At 48.9% G+C, this 12,211-nt stretch overlaps 5 protein-coding genes across 5 annotated transcripts; 3 read left to right on the top strand and 2 right to left on the bottom strand.

Moving 5' to 3' along the window:
- Positions 1-135: 135 nt before the first annotated feature.
- N7471_003908 (Zn(II)2Cys6 transcription factor domain-containing protein) lies at positions 136-1,658 on the top strand (the record flags this gene model as incomplete). Its single annotated transcript, XM_057276627.1, has 3 exons — positions 136-270; positions 317-1,107; positions 1,184-1,658. The coding sequence occupies exons 1-3, from the start codon at positions 202-204 to the stop codon at positions 1,656-1,658; spliced, it is 1,335 nt and encodes a 444-aa protein (XP_057136237.1). The 5' UTR covers positions 136-201.
- A 234-nt stretch (positions 1,659-1,892) lies between these two features.
- N7471_003907 (Hsp20/alpha crystallin family protein) lies at positions 1,893-3,374 on the bottom strand (the record flags this gene model as incomplete). Its single annotated transcript, XM_057276626.1, has 1 exon — positions 1,893-3,374. The coding sequence occupies one exon, from the start codon at positions 3,372-3,374 to the stop codon at positions 1,893-1,895; it is 1,482 nt and encodes a 493-aa protein (XP_057136236.1).
- Positions 3,375-4,799: 1,425 nt separating this feature from the next.
- Positions 4,800-6,536, top strand: N7471_003906 (putative pyridine nucleotide-disulfide oxidoreductase; the record flags this gene model as incomplete). Its single annotated transcript, XM_057276625.1, has 1 exon — positions 4,800-6,536. The coding sequence occupies one exon, from the start codon at positions 4,800-4,802 to the stop codon at positions 6,534-6,536; it is 1,737 nt and encodes a 578-aa protein (XP_057136235.1).
- Positions 6,537-7,285: 749 nt separating this feature from the next.
- Positions 7,286-8,059, bottom strand: N7471_003905 (C40 family peptidase; the record flags this gene model as incomplete). Its single annotated transcript, XM_057276624.1, has 2 exons — positions 7,286-7,295; positions 7,347-8,059. The coding sequence occupies 2 exons, from the start codon at positions 8,057-8,059 to the stop codon at positions 7,286-7,288; spliced, it is 723 nt and encodes a 240-aa protein (XP_057136234.1).
- A 2,682-nt stretch (positions 8,060-10,741) lies between these two features.
- On the top strand, positions 10,742-12,172 carry N7471_003904 (uncharacterized protein; the record flags this gene model as incomplete). Its single annotated transcript, XM_057276623.1, has 3 exons — positions 10,742-10,875; positions 10,938-12,134; positions 12,163-12,172. The coding sequence occupies 3 exons, from the start codon at positions 10,742-10,744 to the stop codon at positions 12,170-12,172; spliced, it is 1,341 nt and encodes a 446-aa protein (XP_057136233.1).
- Between the last annotated feature and the right edge of the window lie 39 nt (positions 12,173-12,211).

The following is a 12,211-nucleotide window of genomic DNA, read 5'->3' as shown; positions in this document are numbered from 1 at the left end:
TGATTCGAGCGTTATTCTTATAATCTGGGAAGCGTCTTGGCTTTGCGCAGCTTAAACAAGCGAAGTGGGGCGTTGAAGAGGCTTTTCCGCGAATTCGTTTCCGTCTCCGTTTTCGTATTCGTTTCACCGTATCCCCGTATCCGCACTCGAACTCGAATAGCTTGATCCTCCTCATCACTTTGATTATAAACCCCTTTGACAATGGGCCCAAGGAGATCACATCGGAAGTCGCGTACTGGCTGTCCACAATGCAAGGCACGAAGACTAAAGGTGCGGCGCACACCACTCTGGCTTGCGCTTTTTCTAACCGGCACAGTGCGATGAGCAATATCCATGTACGAACTGTACCAAACATGCCATTCAATGCTCATATGTTGAGCGTGGCATATCAACTCCGGCTGATACTCCATATACTCGGTCAGAGTCATTGGCATCGTCTTATTTGCCCTCGCCATTGAACGTAGAGTCATACCCGGCAACTCCGGCTGGGAGCTCGAGAGCTCCGGGTCACGATCAGCGTAAGTCAGAGAGTAGATCTGGTCTACTGCAATTTTTGTCCGACTCGCCAGAAGAAATCCCGGCTTTGAACACGGATGACTGGGCATCAGACCTTGAACTTATGCATCATTACTGCACCGTGACATGCAACACTCTGACAATCCGCGAAGACTCACGCCATGTCTGGCGCGTTGTTCTCCCAGTGGAGGGATATTCCAATAGATATTTGATGCACGGAATACTGGCTCTATCTGCCCTACACCGCGCCTTTCTCTTCCCAACCCAGAGGGAAAAGAACATCAAGGCGTCTGCCTACCACCAGGCAGCTGGGCTAACAGAGTTTCGGGAGCTCATTTCCTCCCCAATCGATCCTAGCAACTGGCAGCCTGTTTTCTGCTTTGCTTCCATGATCATGGTATATGTCTGTGCCTCGCCGATCCGACTGGGCGAGGATCGCTGGCCAGCTCCGATATCGAATGTGGTGGAGCTCTTTTCCGTCGTCAAGGGATTGCAGACGATTATGGAGCCGTGGTTACACTCTCTTCGAAGAACCCAGCTCGCACCGCTTGTTAACTGCGTCTGGCTTGAAAATGAACCGCTCATGGCAAGGTGAGCTTTTGAGTTCTCGTAATCCCACTCCGGGGGGATGGTAATTGTTGAACTGAACCAACTAACCCCGCTTCAGCCCAGCAGCCATGCAGCAGTCTCTGCTTCCCCCCGACATACAGATTCGGATATCACAACTCCATCGGTTTATTGACGATTATCCATTCCCTCATATACAACCCCAGTCCCACCAGAACTTGACCACCTCGGATGAATTGCCAAGTCCTCTCGATTACCGAACAGACTACAAGCACTCACTGAAGTTCTTTGAGAACTCGACTCGTCAGATAGAGCTCGCAGGGCCCCATGTGGAGGTTGGCATGGTCCTAATGTGGGCATACTCACTTTCCAAACAATTCCGAGATGATATGGAAGCATGCCATCCTGCAGCTCTGGTCCTGCTGGCTCATTGGTGTGTGCTGCTGCATATTGTTAACGATTCCTGGTTCCTCAAAGGCACTTCACTTCAATTGCTGGAGGAGATTGAGATCAAGATCCACCCCGGCTTTAGGGAGTGGCTGGTATGGCCGAGAAGATGGGTCTTTGGGAAATGACCTCGATCTACTTTGTTAAGTGATTTTAAAATCCAATATATTGATAGATATTCGTCCTGGGACTCTGGTTCAGAAGACTTTACGACAAGAGCAAAGTTGGTAATTATTCCACCCGATTTCGAGCGGCGATTCATTATTTCATGATAAACAATTTCAAATATTAAACCATAGATGAAAACAAAGGTCGTAACAAAAACTTCAAGTAATCCAAAATCATAGGAACCAGACTGGTGTTCACTGCACATGAACATTGACATACTCTCTCGCCTCACCATCTTCAACATCGCTCTCTTCAGATTCCACTGGAGTGAGAGTCCTCTCATTCACGACCATGGCCTCCTTCTCATTCTCCAAATTACCATCCTCCACAAAAACCATCTTCTTTCCAACCTCAGGATCCTGAAATTTTCTTGGCAAAGTAACATTCAAAACACCATCCTCCAGCTTTGCCGAGATCCCATCAACAATAATAAAAGCCGGAGAAACACGAGTCCCAAGACGGACCTCACGCTCAAAGACACCAACATGCTGACCCCGCTCTTCCATAACAAGAGCCTGATGGAGATCCTCATTGACGCCAGGCCGGTAAACAACACCCGCCAGATGCAGAACAGACTCGTCAGCATCATAGTCAATACTGAGATCGCTCTTCTTAGCCCCGGGCAGTGAGACATGCACAATGTACTTGGCAGGGGTATCAAAAACGTCAACGGAGGGCGTAAAGTCAACACCCTCCGCGGTAGGCCCGTTCATGGGGAAACCAAGTCCTGCACCGATCTGGCGCAGGAAGTCGAACGGGCCGCCGAAAGGAGATCCGCCATGGTGTCTGCCGCGACCACCGGGGCCTCCTTTGTGGTGGTGACCATGTTCACGGGGACCGAAACCGAAGGGTCCGGCGTTGTTGTGGTGGCCGGGGAAGCCGTATGGACCAGCGTGGGGACCGTGTCCATGTCCATGTTTGCCCTTTCCGTCGCGTCCGTAGCCCCAGAAGGCACCGGCGCCGTGGTGGTGGTCATGGCCGTAACTGTGGAAGTCATATGGTCCAGCGTGAGGGCCATGGCAGTGTTTTCCCTTGCCACCCTTGCCGCGGAAGGGACCTGGTCCATGGTGGCCGGGACCTCCATGGCCCTTGTTCTTGCACTTTCCGCCGTGGCCGTGGCGGCGATGGTTGCCGGGAGAGTCAGAGTCCGATACCGGGGTTTCGATGTTCTCTTTAGAGGCGAATGGGACCGCATTCGGTTCGGAGAGTTCACCGACTGCTTGGGGTACTTCAGAGTCCTGTGAGAATTCCTTGGAGGTGTTGTGGTGGGCGTGGTGGCTATATGGCTCGGCGTCAGGGCCATGTCCATGCTTTCCCTTGCCACCTTCACCACGGAATGGGCCTGGACCGTGGTGGCCGGGGCCTCCACGGCTCCTGCCTATGCCCTTACCATTTTCGCAGTGGTCGCAGCGATGGTGGTGGTTGTCTGGGGAATCTGAGTCTGATGCCGACGTTTCGTCTTTCTCCATGTCGGCGTTAGGCTCAGTGGTTTCACCTGCTTGAGCACCTCTTGTGGTATTGTCGCTCTGCTGGGGGTTATCCCATCCACGACGTCCACGATGTCCGTGGTGTCCGCGGTGGCCGTGAGGAGCAAAGAAAGGATGGTCCTCTAGATTGCCGTTGACAAAGTCCCAAAACGGATTGGGAGGTTGGTTGAGTTGATAGATGGAAGCCATCTTGAAGTGGTAGATTGATGTAAAATATGTAACTTGCGAGACAAAATGATTATGTTGGAAGATATCAGAAAGCCAGAGAAGAAAAGCGAAGAAAAGTGAAGGACACTTGATCTGATACTATATATCAACAGAAGCAACAGGCGGCTCTTTATATGCATCTGGTTATACACCCAGGCAGCCGTTTTAAACGTCATTCTGGAAGTATACGTACGACAGCCCTGCCTAGCCATGCGCATCATCTTCACGCAAATTCGCCATCGAGGCTCGGGGCCGAGAATTGGTCCCGATGTAGCAATATATCGGTGATAACCATGCCTTAAACGATGATCTCCGACCCTACGAGAAATCTAAAACTCAGAGGGGCGAATAAAGATATATTGGTGGGGCTGAAGTATACAACGGAGCAAAAAAGACCATCCCGATTAGGCAAACTGCCCCTAAATCCGAGCTTCTGACTCATAGGGGTTCCGCCACTCAGACTACACGTATGTGCCACACAGCGCCACATATGATGTGTCATAACTCCGCGCTATTTGTTACCGCCCTGCCCACCGTCTATAAGGTGGGGGCAAAATATCGCGACGTGATAATTTTGGAATGATACATGATGCGAATGGACAGACAAGCTCGCTTTAATCTCATGCCATTTGCTTGGAGACTATCGAGACGTGTTATAACCGGGACAGGTTTGGATTCCGGTCTCTTCCGCAATGCCGACGAAGCTGAGCTGTCATATCCTCGAACACAATGGCATCTCCTGGACTGCGGAAGACAACGCAAGAAAACAACCCGGGACTTGATTGTAGGCTTGTTTCCTCGAAAACTAAATCATTATCAAAGCTTCTAGCTGCTAGAATCTCGGAGATCCTTGAACACAAATTATTGGTTTATAAAATTCATGTGATTTTGCCAAGCCCTAGCTCAACCCCATCGTATGATGCTCCCCTCGAACTCATAATAACTTTCTTTTCCCCTCTCTTCTTCACAAGTTACTCTCAAGATCATTTACAGCTGATAGACGTCTACCAAAACTCTTCAGTGCCATGTGAACAGCATGTGCCAGAATATCCCGATCGTCTCCGACGGCACGTGCAGCTCGTTCTCACCGACTGCTCCGAAGGGTTCCGGGGGTCCACGAGCTTGATAGATGGAGCAGTAACAACAGCTCCCAATTCCCAAAATGTTCACGGGAGCACAAGTATCCGATGGAATATGGATCCTACCAAGTGGGCCAGGCCAAAGATCCGCTCCGGATATCTCCTTTCCTTGTCCTACCGATGGTGAAGTCATCGATGTGTCAGCGGAAGAGTAAACCTCTTTATGAGTACCAATGCCGTATTTAGATAGCAGGTGTTACTGAATTGGGATTATTATTGAACAGACTACCTTCCATCTACTGACACACTGAGTTAGTCCTGCATTGTCATGCAAACCCGGCCATTGAGCGCGATGCTCCCTCTGCGGCTCCAGGCCCTACGTATCCGGAATCCGCTCCCTCCCCTTGCCCACCCTCTCCACTCTACATACATATCTTCGTCTAGCATTGCCCCGGCAGTTCATACACCAGGCCAGAGATGCCTCGCAACACGAGCTGAACAGTCCGCCCCAGCTCAGGAGTCTGAGAATAAAAAAGAACGAGTCGTCATTCTTGGATCCGGCTGGGGTGGATACACCTTCTCGCGGAGACTTTCTCCGAAGACCTACGCACCTCTCATAATCTCACCTCGCTCATACTTTGTCTTTACTCCTCTTCTCACCAATACGGCTAGCGGATCCCTCGATTTCTCGAACATCGTGGAGCCCGTACGCGATCCGCGCTCCAAAGTCGACTTCATTCAAGGAGCTGCGCGTGCAGTCAACCTGAAAAAGAAGACCGTTCTATGCGAAGCAACCGTCGTCAAGAGCGGTGTCACCGAGTCACCGCGCACGGCCGAAGAGCGGCGGGGGACCGAGGAAGGCCCGGAGACCACGAACAAGGAGCCGATGCAAGCGCATCTCCAATGGGAACAGGGAGAAATATTCGAAGTACCCTACGACAAGCTTGTCATTGCGGTAGGCGCTGTCAGCCGCACGTTCGGAACACCGGGGGTGCGGGAGAATGCAATGTTTTTCAAGGATATCGGGGACGCGAAAAGGGTGAAGCGGCGCGTGCGGGAATGCTTCGAGCTGGCCGTCCTGCCATTCACTACGCCAGAGATGCGAAAGTGGCTGCTGAACTTCGCGATTGTCGGAGCTGGCCCAACCGGCATTGAGCTTGCGGCATCGCTACGCGATTTCATCTACTCCGATATGATGGCGCTATACCCGAGCCTTGATGAAATCCCAAAGATCACTTTGTATGACGTTGCGCCCAAGGTGCTTTCGATGTTCGATGAGTCGCTTTCCCGCTATGCGATGGAAACTATGAAGAGCGAGGGAATTGATATCAAGACCTCACACCATGTCAAAAGTTTGCGCTGGGGCGCGCCTGGTGCACCTCCGCCATACCACATGGACCCCAAGCGCTGTCTGACTCTTACAACTGAAGAAGATGGTGAATCGGGCGTTGGTATGTGTGTCTGGGTAACGGGTAATGCCATGCCCAAGTTCATTACTGAATCGCTTGATTCAATCGACGCATTCCCCAAAGACTCAGTCCATAGCATCGAGGCCTTCCCAGAAGCACCCAAAAATCCCGAAAACGCATCGTGGAAATTCAAGAAAGCTCCTAAGAAAGGTCCCCTTCTTGTCGACGGGCATCTGCGGGTACAGCTGCAAAACGAAACAGGCCAGACGGCCGTTCTTCGGGACGTGTTCGCATTGGGTGACAACGCCATGCCAGAGAACGGTGCTCCTCCTGCCACAGCACAGGCCGCTAACCAAGAAGCGAAGTGGCTAGCTGATCGCTTGAACAAAGATGGCGTAGGTCAGACTCCGCCGTTCTCTTTCCGCGACCTGGGCACGATGGCGTACATCGGTGACGAACGCGCATTGATGCAAATACCCCATAACGGTGACCGTGGTTCGAACAGCTTCCTGCCGGAAGGTATTAAGGGACGTACTGCGTCCCTCATTTGGAAGCTGGCTTACATCAGCATGTCCATCAGTTGGCGCAATAAACTGCGTGTGGCTTTCCGGTGGACGTTGAATAAGTTCTTTGGTCGGGACGTTTCGCGGTTTTGAGGGTAATGTAGACATAGATTATATCTCAATATTGCCTAGGTAGAGCACAAATGAAATTCAGGAAATTAAGCCCAAGTCTATCTCATTCGCACACTGGGTGACTACCTAGGTGAATAGCTGTACAATGAAAGAGGATGTGATAAAACACCCCCCATGTATTCCGTGGGACTCGTCAAGTGGCTATGGAGAGCTCGAAGGCTCAGCCACGACTTTGTCAAAGACCTCACACGAGAAAGCCCGGTTTGATGTCGGCGCGTACCTGCACCCGGGCATGGACCTCAACGTGGTTGATATCCATGTGGGTCGGCGAGGCACCATGTGCTACGGGAACCTCCGCCTACGCTGTCTCATGGGGGCTACGGAGAGATGGTGGTCGAGAGGGTTGGGGAAAGGAAGAAGAGAAGAGGAGGAAAGGTGGTGGATGCCCTTTTATACCTCACGTACCTTCCCAGGTACCAAATGTCACCTGTCCACCTTCCTAATTTATACATTTCCCATAGAAGTTCCTTCCTTCCTTCTTTCTCTCGACTGTTACCCAGTCCCGGCATATCTTCAATGTTGTGATTTGGCAACCATTGATCGATGTTGTTTCAAGAGTGGATAAAGAACATAGAAGACTTGAATATTCCATCTATGTAAAGTACCACACAAATCCAATAAACACAAAAGATCCTCATAAACTCCCCAATATTGATCTCTCAATCGTAAGCTCCAAAGGAAATCCGAACCAACTAGCCCATATCCAAAGCTCAAGTGAATCTATATCCCAGTTAGTATGACACCCCAGAAACCAGAGAATGAAATACATACCTCATAACATAAGGACAGATACTCTCCCCACCATACGAAGTCCAAATAGCCTGCTCACGAACCGGCGTACCAGTGCGAGCAGCATTAATCATCAACTTATCATTGATAAAGATACCAACATGAGCAACCTTGTTCTTGCAGTCACCACCAGTAGCCCAGAACAAGAGATCACCAGCCTTAGCCTGCGCACGGGGGTACCGCTTGCCCATGCTGGAGTCATACTGGTCCTGCGCAACACGGGGAATCGTCTTCTTCAATGCCTGGCAGATAGCATACTGCGTCAGACCGGAGCAGTCAAAGCCGCCGCCGGAGGGACCCTTGCAGCCACCGCCGCCCCAGACGTATGGGAGGCCTTTCTCCTTCTCGGCTGCAGCGATGATGGCCTTTCCAGTGCCGGTGCTGCCTCCACTGCTACCGCCGCCGCCACCGCTGCTGCACTTGGTGGTCACGTAGCCGCTGCTGCCGGTCTTCACGAAGTAGTCGGCTACATAGCAGCCGTCGGATGTTTTGTCCCAGATGTTGTTCCCCGAGACAGTGTCTCCGGTGGTTTGGCAGGTGATTTTCACGTCTTGGGACTTTTTGTATGACTTGACGACCGCATGGCTTGTTCCGGGACCGGAACGGCAGTTGACGGTGGTGCCGGTGATGGGGTAGGCGTGGACCGCTGTTATGGCGGTCGTGAAGGAGAAGGCAATGAGGGAAATGAAATGCATGATGAATTGCTGGGCTGTATGTCTTTGTGATAGGAATTTCTTGTTCTCTGTGGTTTAGAGGGTCTGAGTTGAAGAAGATGTATCCGAATAGCGATGGACATTGAAGCTTTTATAGATAAATCATTCATGCTATGCTACGAGAACATCTCTACCCCATTGCCGTGTTCTTCGTGTTTATCGAGCTGATGGTCGATTCGTATTTCACTTGCAGCACGAAATGAGCCTTCACTCGTATTCCAGCCTCTGATCATCGCCGTGAGATTCGCGTTATAGACCCCAACTGACCGAGATCTCCAAGATCGTTTATAAAAATAACAACTTCAAGGGATCTGGTAGGCACTAGCTGGAGGTTTGGTTGATCTTTTCTCGTAAGTTCGTGTTCCTGAATTCATACTTGCCTAAAGGCCACTAACAACACGAGCAACACGAGAAGTACTATTTATAGCGGATGCAACCATACTTTAGCCCCAAGTTAAACAGCCCTATTTTAGCTCATAATTCATGCAGTTTGATGCTCGTCATGGAATTCTCCGCATCTTAAATGCTCATTGGGCAATGTCTGTACTGAATGTTACGTGCCAAAACTGATGCGATTGGGTTGATTTTGGACCCATCAACAGTATATGTGGCTCTAACTTTGAATTTATTTATCGCAGACAAGTATCGGCAATTATAGTGAAAGAAACTCATTTGACAATGGTCTGTTCACCTCGAAGATTGCTGTAAAGGTATGTTCGTTTCGAATTTCATAATTATTAGGGTTAGTTGGAAGGGGACTTGGATTAGAGGCCTGGGCAACATGGGGTAAAAGTGGACATGGCGCAGGCTTCTCTAGGAGACATCTCTCTGGGTGAGTATGGGAGTTGTGCCTAGGTACTATTAGAAAATGCGCGTGATTTGGGGTGAAGAATGTTGTCAGGCCAATCGTATTCAATAAACACCCTACTTCTTTCACTATGTTTTACAAAAAATGAATGGGTCAATCAGTTTATTATTCATTTCGACTATTTTAGAGCTTAGGAACAATCTTGAAACATAAATTAGGCCATGAGCTGAACTCTGAGGATTTGACGCCCAGGCGCTGGAGGTTCCTAACCAACTACATGCATCCACTTACAACAACAGTGTAGGGTCTATGCCCTGAAATCCACGTTCACCTAGTATCTTTCATGACGAATCATAGTTTACACCATCGTGTTCATCTGAGTTTCCACCAGAAGAAACCCTCTTTGAGCGATGCAACTGACAACATGCAAAACCAGAGTGGAAGTCTGTACCACGCTTCTTGGACTTTTAATCTAGTTAGAGTGGAGGTTGACAATGGGAATGGGCCATCTATCGCACCTCCTATATTAACACATTTGATGAAGACTGGGCTAGAGCCATTGAACGGGAAAACTATTGCACCATCAATGCTATGGGTAAAATGTCTACTACGGTGTATACAGCTTCAATTATATCATCAGAATATGTAATAGGTTTATTTTAGTCCATACTTCCAAAGATTATTGGATGTTGCCACCATCACGAACGCAATATCTGTGGCAATCTTTCCTACTTCATGATTCAATGCTTTCTTGTCCAGATCTGGAACGGATCTGCATAGTTCGACCCATTATTTCGACATACGTTACACATAGAAAAGCTTTCTGCGTTTTGTTCGTTCCAATATTGCTTCCCTTCCAAAGCTATCGATCAAAACATGATTATGATAAGCCACTGCCGGTGACCGGGCAGCCACGGTATGTGAGAATAATTCAAAACTTAGCTAATAAGAAAATCATTGAACGGCATGATCAACGCTTTTTTCTAATAATGGTTGGTTGCTGGAAAATTTACCCGTTTCTGCATATGTATGCAGTTAGGCAAGGTTTGGTGCACATTGTAGCGCCACACGATATCCTCACCACCTACTATGGTCCGGTTTGGGGATAAACTTGAGATTGTGTCAGAAAAAGCCCTAGTAATTTCGTGGATGATGATGATGATGCTACCCCCATGTGAATTTCTGGCTTATTTTCCTTTTTCCTCTTTTAATTAGGTAAAAATCAGACATGATTATTCTTCGCCACCATTCTCATTCAATTAGAAGCGTCTTACAAAACATGTTAAATATTTTGAATATTATTTTGAATGGTCTTTCTCAAAAGCAAGTATAGGTATTGCCAAGGGTGTAACATCTTTGGGAGGCGCGTCTTTGTTGGGAATTCCAGGCATACTGGTTCTATACCATTGTGGTGCAAAGCTCCGCCCCTGGAGTCGATTTTACCGTGTAGAATGGGGTTGGGGGGACGGGGAAAGGAGGAGCAGCAAGAGCCGAATGAGATCTATGGAGACAACAACCCTTTGCACAGTAGAGTACCTAATACGGGGTACTGTGATAGACATTCTAGATTCCGAGTTACTATTCTGCGAGGTAAGGTTTAGTACATCGCACTGCATGGTAAGACAACGATGCTTTCCAAGGTTTCTTGGTTGGGAAATTACGTATATTATCAAGCGGTCTGATTCCACTGCATACCCCTTGAAATGAAAGGTTATCGATGACGATCAATATGCTCTTGCCGATCTATTTGCCATGTATTCTGGAGTAGTGTAGGCACTAACTATATAAGAGTCACGGGTCGCATTTGTCCCAATATTTATTCAACAAAAGCTGTGCCCACCTCTATTCTCCAAGTCATGTGGGACTACTACACAGGAAAGGTGGTGTTCATTACCGGAGGTTCGGGTTTTCTGGGAACGGCCCTTGTCTACCGTCTTGTCACTCAAGCCCCTGTATCTCATCTCTACATCCTTTGTCGAGGAGGTCTTCCGTATGTTGGTTGCATGGTCTCCCCAACGTTTGATTTATGACTCACTCATTCTATGAAAATAGGAGACTCATCCAGAGATGGAGTGAATATCTTCCACCCGATATCGTGAAGCAGATGACCGATCCTCGACTGGTTTCAGTCATGGACGGCGATATGTTGCGCCCAGACGTGGGCTTAGGACCGGATGATCTGGATCTGCTTCATCGTCGGGCTAATATAATTATACATACGGCATCTTCAATTGCACTCCTAAGCCGACTAGAGAAACTTGTTGGTCCTATCATCAATGCCACGGAACGCTTAGCCCACATTGCGCTGAAATGCGATCAGCTTGAATGCTTTGCATATGTTTCTTCAGCTTATGCCAATGGTCATCTCTTTTCTCAAACTGATGGAACCTCGGGCGTTGAAATCCAGGAATCCTTGTACCCGCTATATGGTTCCGCAAACGGCAACGACATAGATGAATCTCTGCAACAAGAATTGAGCAATGTACGAAAGACAGGATCTTCATCTGCCTTCCAGTCCCACGACTTTCCTTGGGCCTATGCATACGCAAAGCACCTTACAGAGCGTCTGCTGACACGTACATTTGCTTCATCCAACAAGAACCTGCTCATCATACGGCCATCAATCATTGAACCAGCCCAATACTTTCCATACCGACAGTTCTGTCACCCTATGTCAGCCCCCCATGTTATTGTTGCAGCTGCGGTTGCCCTAGTCCCATCGCGGACGATACGTCTCTCATCTCGGTTTAGTAACCCCGAGAAAGACTCAAGCGTGGATTGTGTCCCAGTAGATGTGGTAGTCGATCGACTATTAATTCACGTGGCACATGGAACTAATGGTGCCGTTCATGCCGTGGCCGGACCCGCTCGAATGTCACTAGAAGTCTCTTGGAGCCGGTCCTTCAAGCATCGCAGGATACCTTGGCCCCTTCGACTAAGTTGGACTCTCGAGTCCTGGCACTCGATGGCTGTGCATCCGATTGGCCGGGTATACCGCATTTTTGGTACCAGTTTTGAGTTCGGAGAAGAGAAGACTGTAGCTCTCTGGCGGCAGCTGCCTGATTCAGAGCGCTCGGCATTGCATCTATTCGTTGATAAGGATATACTATATCATGATCATGAACATATACGGGAAGATCACGTCTGGGTTTGCATGGCGTATTTGACCAGGCAACGCACTCTGACTAGATGGCTGGCTAGGCTACTCTATCCTCCTTTAGCGGCAACCGTCTCGCATGAGACAGACAGGTACACTAAGTTCTTATCCTTATTTTAGAAAGATGTAAATTGGAGTGAATTGCGTTGAAGTTAGATACACGAAACAT

This window comes from Penicillium samsonianum (assembly GCF_028829775.1).
Source record: "Penicillium samsonianum strain IBT 33392 chromosome Unknown utg000003l_segment0_segment0, whole genome shotgun sequence".
In the NCBI taxonomy this organism is placed as follows: Eukaryota; Fungi; Ascomycota; class Eurotiomycetes; order Eurotiales; family Aspergillaceae; genus Penicillium; species Penicillium samsonianum.
This window is presented reverse-complemented; position numbering and strand designations above follow the sequence as displayed.